Source organism: Leptonychotes weddellii, chromosome 8, assembly GCF_054177405.1.
Source record: "Leptonychotes weddellii isolate Sample4059 chromosome 8, ASM5417740v2, whole genome shotgun sequence".
Taxonomy (NCBI): domain Eukaryota; kingdom Metazoa; phylum Chordata; class Mammalia; order Carnivora; family Phocidae; genus Leptonychotes; species Leptonychotes weddellii.
The window spans coordinates 32,465,170-32,476,799 of NC_138376.1; the positions used below are offsets into that span (position 1 = coordinate 32,465,170).

At 44.3% G+C, this 11,630-nt stretch overlaps 1 protein-coding gene across 5 annotated transcripts in view; it reads right to left on the reverse strand.

Annotated features, from left to right (window-relative positions):
* Window positions 1-7,813, reverse strand: part of ZNF318 (zinc finger protein 318) — a 43,340-nt gene extending 35,527 nt beyond the window's left edge. For 4 of the 5 annotated variants that reach the window (XR_014147665.1, XR_014147664.1, XR_014147663.1 and 1 more), the window contains exons 1-2: window positions 7,223-7,813; window positions 4,331-4,482 (exon numbers count right to left, since the gene is read on the reverse strand). Coding sequence is in view for 2 of the 5 variants with exons in the window: in XM_031031631.2 (XP_030887491.2) it covers window positions 4,331-4,482; window positions 7,223-7,678 (608 nt within the window). In the remaining 3 variants the exon portion in view is untranslated. The remainder of the gene's footprint in view (window positions 1-4,330; window positions 4,483-7,222) is intronic. The other variant, XM_081828296.1, reaches the window with a different exon arrangement.
* Between the last annotated feature and the right edge of the window lie 3,817 nt (window positions 7,814-11,630).

The window sequence follows — 11,630 nt, forward strand, 5'->3', positions numbered from 1 at the left end:
TTTAAATAATCTGAATGAAAAATTTACAGGTTACTCACATTCCACTCACACTGGTGTTTGCTACAGTTTCTAGTACCTACCTCTATTTTTTGAAAGTTTCTAAGAAATAACTTTTCTTTCATTTTGTTTGTTTTTTAGTCGCTTTCTCTGGGACTGAGTTAGCAGAACATCGAAGAGTTGCCTTTTCTTATTCACCAGTCCTGCCTTTGTTCAAAGTTTTAGACCTGGGTAACAGCTATAAATAACTTTATGAAAGACTTTTATTAAAGATAAACTTTATCACCTCCGCTAAAAGAATGCCACCCATGGGAATCCAGGTTCCTATAACTCACCTCTTCCCCAAGAGTCTGGGGAATTTTGAGGTTTCAATATAGTATAAAATAGGAAAAAAATGGGATTGAAGCAAAGATGATCTCTGAAATCAAACATAACTAGAGTAAAACATTTTACTCTATAGGTCTGTCAGCCATGAACATACCTATTTCCAGGGAGGAATGTCCATGAGTTGCTCCATTGCTCCACCATCTACCATCAAAAACTCTCTGATTGTATTAGTGTAGGGGGGAAAAAACACAGGTTCCACAGGTAATGGCAAATTCATCCATACTTCCATGTTCAGCTCCACACTAAAACTATTACATATTACCACCAAATGACATACCAGCTCAAAATCTAATCCAGTCCTAAATATCAAGAAGTCAGAAATAATGAAATGGCTCCCAGAGAGTCTCAGTCAAGACTTGTAATCTCCAGCAAAAGGAGACAAAAAAACAATGAAAAAAGGCACATTAACAGTTAAAACAATGAGCTATCATGTAAACACAGCCAGAAATTAAGTTGCTTATTAGAAACTCATGTCCTCCTTTCCCAGATCTCCCAAAGGATAAGAGAAAGAACTGGCTGCAGTAAAAGTAAATCCTAAAAAGGTCCCCATACCCTGTAGCTCAGAACAGTCCAGGAACACACTCTGAAAGCTTTAGTTAAATCCAACTCTTTTCTAAAATAAGGTCTATCTATTTAAAAAATTGACTGTTGGGGGCGCCTGGGTGGCTCAGTTGGTTGAGCGGCTGCCTTCGGCTCAGGTCATGATCCTGGAGTCCCTGGATCGAGTCCCGCATCGGGCTCCCTGCTCGGCGGGGAGTCTGCTTCTCCCTCTGACCCTCCCCCCTCTCATGTGCTCTCTCTCATTCTCTCTGTCTCAAATAAATAAATGAAATCTTTAAAAAAATAAATAAATAAATAAATAAATAAATAAAAAATTGACTGTTGGATGTAGGTGACGAGTACACGGGGGCTCTCTGTACTATTCTACTTTTTTTTTTAAGATTTAATTAGCTTTATTAAGCTATTCATGAATTGGGCAGCATCTCATCTAGCAAGTAGAGGGGAGCTCCCTCTCTGTACTTTGTATTTATGAATTGCATTAAATAAGTTAAAAAAAACATATAATATATATCCACATAAAAGTTTACACACCAATTGTTCATAGTAGCATTATTCACAATAGCCAAATAGTGGAAACAACCCAAATTTATCCATCCATTCATCACTGATAAATGGATAAACAAAACACATACAATGAAATATTACTGGCAGTAAAAAGGAATGAAGTACTATTATATGCTACATCATGAGTGAGTCCTGAAAAACATCATGCTAAGTGAAAGATGCTAGTCACATACGGAATGTCCAGAATAGGCAAATCTATTAGAGACAGAAAGTAGATTAGTGATAAGCTATGGCAGGTGGTGGGGTTAACTAATAAATAGCTAAGAGTACAAGTAATAAAACTGTACTAAAATTGATCATAGTAGTGGATTCACAACTCTGAGAATATACTAAAAGTCACTGACCTATATACTTTAAATGGGTGAATTTTATGGTATATGAATTATGGCTCAATAAAGCTGTTAAAAAATGTATATGATAGGGGCGCCTGGGTGGCTCAGTCGGTGAAGCGTCTGCCTTCGGCTCAGGTCATGATCTCAGGGTCCTGGGATCGAGCCCCGCATCGGGCTCCCTGCTCCATGGGAAGCCTGCTTCTCCCTCTCCCACTCCCCCTGCTTGTGTTCCCTCTCTCGCTGTGTCTCTCTCTGTCAAATGAATAAATAAAATCTTTAAAAAAAAAAAAAAAGTATATGATAAAAAAAAGAAAAGAAAAGAAAAAAAGATCCTCCAGAGCCCAAACATCCCATTCTTTTCCTCTGCTGCTTCCCCAAAATGCTGGAAGAAAACTGTGTGCTTCTGTCTTTTCCCTAAGGCAAATCGGAGGGTGCTTGCTTCGGCAGCACATATAATAAGGCAAATCGGAGGGCAAAAATCTTGCTCTTTCAACCTATGTCAGGGCAAGGAAGAGTTAAGAATTCCATGAATGAAACATACAATGTGCAGAGTACTTTGTTAATAGGAGAAATTGACCTCACATCCACAAATCTTCAGAAGCTGTCTTCATTCAACCTCTTCATGTTCCCTTTCCAGAATAAGTTAACATTAATACACACAGAGCTGCCAAGGTGAGAACATGGACAACTCTGGCAATTTGGCTGTAATCCAAACTGGATATAAAATTTAATATATTCAATAAGGGAAGAGAAAGAACACCAGGGTCCCAGGAAAACATTTATTTTTAAAGATTTTATTTTTAAGTAATATCTATACCCAACATGGGGCTCAAACTTACAACCTCAAGAATAAGAGTTGAATGCCCTACTGACTGAGCCAGCCAGGTGCGCCCAGGAAAAAAATGTAAAAACCTACATAGAAAGGACAAAAATGGCCCGGACCTGGAAATGGTACAGCTGAAAACTGGACACGCTATCAGGAGACATCCTGAGAACGCCAATGGTTCTATGACCACATTTTAATAGACAGTAATTATCTACACAAACCATATTGAGCAAAAGTACAGGGAACAAAAATCTATATAATGGACTAGTACCTCCTTCTATTTTTCTTCCTTAAGTAATCTCTACATCCAACATGGGGCTCAAACTCATAACCCTGAGATCAAGAGATGCATGCTCTACCAACTGCACCAGCCATGCGCCTCACCGGTAGCTTGTCTCTCTGAAACACTTAATTCTGGAAAGAAAACTACTGTCCCAAACTCCCTAAAAGGAAAATTTTAATTTTTACAACTTAAAAAAAGACAATTAGCTCTCTGAAGCACATGTGCATAACAAAGCTTATGGAAAGGGGAGGTGAAAGCCTAGACATAAAAGAGGAAATGCTTAAGTTACCGCAAAACCTTAACAAGGAAGGAAGAGAGTCACACCATGCACCACCTACTCAACCATCTCCCAAAATAGAAGCAGCCAGAAGGGCAAGGGCTTTTGCCTCAATTAAGGGATATAGCCACATACCTTGAAGCCTATCTTCAGAAGCTTATGTTGTATGACATAGAACTGTCCTGCCTTGCTTTGCCACATCAAATTGCCACTGCAGCTTTGAAGTAAATATTACCAAAGGGTAGCACTGGTCTTCAGACTTCCTGTCCAGCTGTCCCCCACCTGTCTGCCTATGCTCAGTGTACCACTGCATGGACAGCCTCAGTTTGTAAGAGCAACACATTGATTTGTTGCTACTGCTAATCATTTATTAAAACTCCCAGTATGCCGGGCAGAGACCGTAACAGACATGGATCCCAGCTCTCAGAAAGAGTGCTTTCCCTGTACTCCCATTCTTATTTACTTTGGTGAGGTGAGACACACCTAATGTGATTTCTTCCCATATATAGTTAAGTTCCTAACACCTGGGACCTATATTTAACACTCTGTGGAGCGTATTTGTCCTTCCTCAGCACTCTAACAATTGTAAAGTAGTAACTGAAATTAAACATTTTTAAAGAGCTTTAACTTTCTATTAATGCTTATATATTTAATATAGATACATATATTAGACATGAATTTATCTAAGCCCTTTCTGAACCTCTATTTCAACCTGACCAAGCTGAAAAATAACACCACTAAAACAAGATTTCCTATTTTGTCCAGAACTTTCCTTTGCAGAAAGGATCCTAGTTCCAGTATTTTAGAATCCTTATCATCTCAACTGTTTTTAATCTGGGGAACTCTGTTTATGTCCCTTCAGCTTTCCAGGTGGACCAGGATGACATTCCAAAGTCTTTTCTTCTACATAATTCTTTCAGCAACAGAGTCTATATCAATATACTCTCCCCACTCAGAAAGCCTTTTCCAATGTTATACCTTGTACTGGACAGAGGGCATAACTTCAGTGCTGGCACCACTCTTTCAAATACATTATTCAGAAAAGAGCAACTTTTCTACCTTCAAGCACTATTATAGTGTGCCCTGCCTCAAATGAAGCCTACCTGTCCACGTCCTCCAGATTATCCACTGGTGACCCCAGTCGATCACTAAGCCGCCGCCGTTCTGGTATGCCAACACAGAAATGGTCATTACCAACAGTGATCCTTAAGCTCTGTTCCAAAGAAGAGTCAGAACGCAGACCAGGAGAGCGCCTCTACAAAAGTAAAAGATAATGTTAATAGTCTATAGGGTGAAGACAGCCCAAAAATGTACTCCTCCTTAGTTATAAAGTTGTCACCCAACAAAGAGAGAAATGGCTATGGTAAGCTACTACCCCCAAAATAAAGCACATTTAAAAAGTCATCTTCTTAGATGAAAGACCACACTTCCAACCCTCCCCACCAGAGACCTTTCAGTCTTTCATTTCCTAGTACTGGGCATGGGACAAGAAGAATAAACTGAGTCTGTTCTCAGAATGTATACATTTCTAGTGAAGCAAGCAAGCAATAAAAAAATGTTTTTTTTTAAGTACTTCTGATAGCGGTAAGTGCTATAAAATCATTAAAACATGATAACATGGAAGAGATTAAGGAAAAGGAGCTACTTCAGATAGAATGGTTAAAGAAGGCTTTTCTGAGGTGATACTATTTAACCTGACGCTTGAATGATGAGATGTCAGCCTTGCAAACAGATGGAAGGATGTTTCAGGCAAAAAGAACAAGCTCTGTAATGAGCTTAGCATGTTTTGGGTAACAGAAAGGCAGCCAGTGTGACTGCAGCAAAGTGACAGAAGACAGGCAGAAGCCAGTTAGGAAATTTGGATTTTATTCTTAGTGTAGTAAGAAGCCACAGGAAGATTTCCAGCACAACAGTGATATGATCTGACTACATTCTTCCTCCAGATGCTTGCATTGCTCATACTCTCATCTCCTTCAGGTCTTTATTAAAAGTCACCTTCCCAGGCCATCCCTGGCTAACCCTATTAAAAAGTATTAACTCCTTTCTCTGTTTTTGTTTGTTCTTAGTACTTAATTCTATTTAACATGTCAAAATAATTTACTTCTATATCTTACTTATTATCTGACTCCCTCTCGCAGAATATAAGCTCTACGAGGGCAGGGGTTTTTGACTGTTCATGTTGTATCCCCAGTGCCCAGAACAGAGCCTAATACATGCTAGACGTTTAATAAATACTTCTCAAATGTATAAAATGAAGATTTAAAAAAATTATTTTGATTGCTGGGTACAGAATAAACTGGGTGGTAACAAGAGTGTAAAGGATCCTAACAGACAGGAAGTAATAGGACGTAGACTAGGGAGATGGTAGGAGGACAGTTTGGGGGAGGTATCCTGGAGGTAGAGCTGACAAGTTGGATGAAGTGACTGACAGCTTGGACTTGGGAAAAGGGAGATGATCACTGTTTCTGGCTGAGCAATGGGTGATGTCGTTTACTGAGACAGAAAAGCCTGGAGCACTGGAGAAAAGGGAGGTTATGGAAACTAGTGTTCAACTTTCTTTGCTTCCTCTGTAGAAGTGCTTGCTTCCTCAGGCTATAGCTGCTCAGCTATGAAAATCTTACAACAGAGTGACAAGTCAATTCACCTATGACCAGAGTACGTAGAGTACTCTGACTCCAATACTTTTAGAAAGCCACCCCACCCATCCCACCTGAGAAAACAGAAACTTTGTCATGGGGTTTAAAGAAAAAAAATTGGTGAACTGAAAATAAAAACCAATTCCAAAACACCAGCCCCAGGCCAGAGGTGGTTACTGTGAAAGGTCAATATTACATCTAAACTAAACTTTTTTTTTTTTTAAGATTTTATTTTGGGGGGGCACCGGGATGGCTCAGTTGGTAGAGCATGTGACTCTTGATCTTGGTCATGAGTTCAAGCCCCACATTGGGCATGGAGCCTACTTCTAAAAAGGGAAGGAAGGAAGGATGGAGGGAAGTGAGGATGGAAGGCAGACAGGCAGACAGACACACAGAAACACAGAAAGAAAGAAAGATTTCGTTTTAAATAATCTCTCCACCCAACCTGGGGCTTGAACTCAAAACCCTGAGATCAAGAGTCGCACCCTCTACCAACTGAGCCAGCCAGGCACCTCTAAACTTCTTAACTTCATGTTCTGTCCCTTTAGCAGGGAAACAAAACCGTTAAAATCACGCATGCCAGGAACCAGGTAGATATGGACTGATATGGACTGAATCACAGCTACACCACTTCTTAGCTATGTGACATTAAGTTGCTCAAACCTCTCTGGATACCTTAGCTATTCAATAAGGAACAATTTTCACTGCCTCTCCTCAAAAGGTTGTGAGTGTTCAAAGAGAATGTGTAAAGTGAAGGGCCAGGCATAATCCTGCCACGTAACTCGGTAAGTGGTGGCAGTTATTACAATGACCGTGGATACGCACAGCTCATTTCGGAGAAGCAGCTCCTATTTGCTAACAGTTTACACTCAAGGTGTCTACGCTGATGGGGTTTAGGCAACCCTAACTGGCCACAAAGACATTTCAGCTTCTTTTCTAAGATCCAAGGGGCAGCTCAGGTCTAAGGGGATACCAAACCACGGAACTCTGAGGCAACATCGACTACTGAACAAGTACCAGGCACACGGTTTGGAGGGCATTCCCCTCGCCCTGGCAAACTTTTCCGCATCTCACCTAGACTGAGAGAAACAGCCTATTCCTGAAATGGTGCACTGCCTCCCGACCAGGCGCCCGTACGGGTCCCGAGTCCGTTATTGTGCAAAAGAGGATCCCGGGGCTGACAGGGAACCTCCAGATTCGGGCGTCGCTGAGGGAGCCCGTGGGGGGTGGAGGGCCCTCGATCCTGGGACTCTGGCCTGGAGGCCTCGGGGCGCCCGTGCTGCGGGAGTTTCTGGAAGCGGGAAGCCCGGGTGAGGGGGCTAGGGTATAGAGGGAGTCCCGGTCGAGGGGTGGGATTACCCGGCTGCCGCTGTCGCCTGGATGGTCTCCGCGGCCGTCCCGGGCGAAGTCGGCGCGGGACTCCCCTCGGCTGCTGCCTCGGAAACCGGCCGGGCCCGGCGGGAAGAGTCGTCGGCCCCGCGGCGGCGACGGGGAGCCACGACGGGCCCGCGGCGGGGAGGGGGAAACGCGACGACCCCGCGGCGGGGACGGTGAGGCCCGGCGGCCGCGGGGCGGGGACGGGGAGCCGCGGCGACCCCGCGGCGAGGACGGCGAGGCCCGGCGGCCGCGGTGCCCTGAGGGCGAGCGGGGCCGGCGAGCGGGGTTCCGCGACGAGGAGGAGCCGGAGGGCGGCGGCGAGGTGCGGCGAGCCGGGCCTGAGGAGGAGCCGGAGCTGCGGCCGGTTCGCGGGCCGCCCCCGCCGCTCTCTTTAGGCCGGTGCGAAGAGACGGAGGAGCGGGCGCCGCTGCGGTACATGGCTCTGGCAGCAGCGGCCGCAGCTGCAGCTCCGACCCGGCGGCGCCCTAGACGCGGGGCCCCAGCGCGCCGCTGCAGCTGCAGTCTCGGCCGCCACGGCCGCCACGCGCCGCCCCCGCAGCCGGAGCCGCCCCCTCCCCTCGGCCCCGCGCCGCCCCTGGGGCCCGGCCAAGCGCGCGGCCGCGGCTGGCGGTTGGACGCGCGAGCACGCGTCCGACACACCCCCCCGCCCTCCGGGGCTCCCCGCTCCTCCACTCACGGAGCGGCCACAGAAGCCAGAAGTGGGGAGGAGCGCAGAAGCCGGAGCCAGGCAGGGCGAGGGGCGGGGAAGCGGAGCGCGCGACCTGCGCCCCGCACGCTCCGCCCCAAACCGGCAAGATGGCGGCGGCTGAGCCGCCCACTTCCCCCCTCGGGGGCCACGTGACCCCGAGGGCTACGCGCGGGTAGGCCCTGGCGGAAGAGAAGGGATTAGCGGCAGCTAAACTGGCCTTCTTGGGGATGCTCGAAGCCTGGGGACGTGGCGGGAGCATCTTAGCCCTGTCCCTGTCCCCTAAACTTGTTCATTTACGTAGGGACAATAAATGGTTATAAGTTATGGGAATACAAATAACCCCAAAACATTAGGTATGGCGAAGGTATGGCAAGAATGACCACCAAGTCCCCGGGCCCCACAGAAGCTACAGCCATCGTTTTACTTTCCATTTTGCCTGAACTCTGGCAATGGAAATTGGGGATGGGATAATGCAGAATGGGGATGGGTTGGGGGACGAAGAGTCAAACCCAAAGCAGACATCAGAGTAATCTGTTTGCTCTCTCAACCAGAATACTTCTGGTCATGGGGAAAGTCACTCACTGCCAAAGGGTCCGTATCATAACAGGAGGCCTGGAGAGTTTTTGTGAGCGATTCAGAACCCCCATTCTATGACCAGAATTTTCCTGGACGCTTCGCTGCAGTAGTCCCCAGTTTCAGCCTGCAAACTAAATGCAAAAGTCAAGAAAATGTTAACACGTGAAAGAAGAAAAACAGTGGTCAAAACATGAAAAAAAAAGTTGACCCTAACCAAACTCTTCCAAACGAAACAATGCCTTGACGGTTTTCATCTATCAACTAGAAACACAAAATCTGAAATTGGTATGAAAATCAGGTTTCTGATTCCAAAGCAAAGGCAGAACAAAAAATTTTAAACCAAAAAATTCCCATTTTCTAATTTATGTTTCCATATTAAATTTAAAATATATCTAATTTCACGTGTTTGTATAATGGCATTTGCTTATAACATAGCTCAGTAAGAATAAATTCTTTTTTAAAATACTTTATTTCTTTTTTTAAAAATATTTCTTTCTTTAATTTTTTTAAAATATTTTATTTATTTATTTGCCAGAGAGAGAGAGCACAAGCAGGGGGAGCAGCAGGCAGAGAGAGAGGCAGGCTCCCTGCTGAGCAAGGAGCCCAAGGCAGGACTTGATCCCAGGACCCTGGGATCATGACCTGAGCAGAAGGCAGACACTTAACAGACTGAACCACTCAGGCGCCCCAGGCATTTGAATTTTTGATTCCTGACTTTTGGGTTTCACGGCTTAAGGTCTTCATCATGTCAAGGTTATTAGTATATTCCATATATTTTTTTAACACTTGAATGATTCTGTTTTCCAAAGTTAGTTTATCTGGAATTTTATGTGTGAATCCTTACATAATCAATCTATTAAGTTAACATCTAAAACTACTTTTCATGGATGGATAGTCAATTTTGTTCAAACATGAATTAGTATTACCTGTATAGTGAGAAGTAACAGTGAGGGAATGAATGAAACTTGCCAAATGCTCATCATCCACATCTCAGTCCACTTCTGTTTTCTTTTAGTTGTGTAATTTAACAGTGAAGAGATTTTGTTAATGGGATTTCTTTGTGAAAAGAAAACAAAATACCAGTATCGATGGAAATATCGATCACTGAGAAAGTGATGGCTCTTAACCAGAACATATGAGTTATATGTAAGGTTTCTGTACAGTTTAAAACATTTCATAATGTGTCCTATGCAACAGAGACCCTCCACTCAGAGATTTGATTACACCAGCTAAATAGCATAAAAGGCCTGTCAGAGTGAAAATGGGGAAAACTCCTGCTCAAAATATAACCTAGAGTCCATTTTTTTAAACAATAAACTTTCTAATTGCTTCCAAGCAGAGGCAGCCCATGGAGCACATCATAAGGATGGATAACAGCTTCTATAGATGAAAGCTCCCGGAGGTACAAGTCACATGATCCTTGTTTTAGTTGTTTTCCAGAAACTAAGAGGCCCACTGCTACCCAGTTCAGATGGGTCAAGACCTTCTTACTGGGCTTGCGCAAATGTCCACAGGTGACCTTTTGACATGGAGGAGACTGAACTTTCCACCCCCTGATCATGTCAATACCCCATCTTTGAACAGGCGACATAGGAAAAAGCATGACAATGGACTGCGCCTGCGTAGATCAACAATTCCTTGACCTTTAGTCACTCTTTCTAGCTTCCAATCCCATTCACCCATGCTCTCCCTAAAATCGCATAAATGTTCAAGACCCCTTCTCACAGGAAGGGAGCTTTGAGACTTGTTCTCCCATCTCCACACTTGGCTGCCTTGCAAATAAATTCCTTTCTCTGCCACCTATCTGCAAGTCTCAGTGATTGGCTTGCTGCGCATGGGGCAAACTGAACCTGGTTAGGTAACAACTGAAGGGTGACAGTGTATGTAAGTTGAGCTGCCATATAAAATAGTCCAGGGGCGCCTGCGTGGCGCAGTTGGTTGAGCGTCTGACTTTTGGATTTTAGCTCAGGATGGTGAAATCCAGCCCAGCCTGGGGCTCTCTGCTCAGAGCCCCAGAGTCTGCCTAAGACTCTTTCTCCCTCTCCCTCGGCCCCTCCCCCTGCTCTCTCTCGCTCAAATAAATAAATAAATCTTAAAAAATAAAATAAAATAAGATAGTCCAGAGAAGATGATTTTAGTCATCTCTGGCTTTGTGACATCAGGAGATCTGGGAATCTGGCAGACCTTAGCAGGGTGCATTGATATCTGTGTTTCCTTTCATTTGGGGCACAAGGAAGGATACTCTCTTCCTTCTTTCAGAAAGGGGGCCATGTTACTATTTCTAACCACTATAGACTGTGAATGGAAGCACTTCCGGGCCCAATCAGGAAAGAATAGTTGTAAGATTTCCATGCTCTCTCCTCCCTTGCTGTGGCAACTGAGAAAGCCACATGTTCCAGATGGTACAGCCTGTCAGCCTGGGTCCCTGAGTGGCTGTGTAGAGCAGAATACCACACCCTACCCTGAGTTGAACATATACCATGAGCATGAAATAAAGCTTTGTTGTGTAAAACACTGAGATTTTGAAGGATAATTTGCTACCACAGTATAACCTCCTGAATGTGACTATTATGAAGGTGTTTTTTGGTGGTGCCTTTACTCCCATTAAATTACTTTGATGAAAAAATAATTTAAAATATGTGGCACCTGGCTGACTCAGGTAGAGCATGCAACCCTTGATCACACTTCATGAGTTCAAGTCCCATGTTGGGTGTAGAGATTACTTAAAAATAAAATCTTTAAAAATAAAATAAAAATAAAAAATCTGCCAGAGGGCTATGCCCTGCCTTTATTAGCCTATATATGAATTTTGGTTACCCATGCTGAAGAAAATGTTAATAGGTGTTTACAGATACTTGGAGTCAATATATATTTTTTTTAATTTTGAAACGTTAGGGCACCTGGGTGGCTCAGTTGTTAAGCGTCTACCTTCGGCTCAGGTCATGATCCCAGGGTCCTGGGATCGAGCCCCACATCGGGCTCCCTGCTCGGCGGGAAGCCTACTTCTCTCTCTCCCACTCCCCCCTGCTTGTGTTCTCTCTCTCGCTGTCTCTCTCTCTGTCAAATAAATAAATAAAATGTTTAAAAAATAATAATAAAATAAAA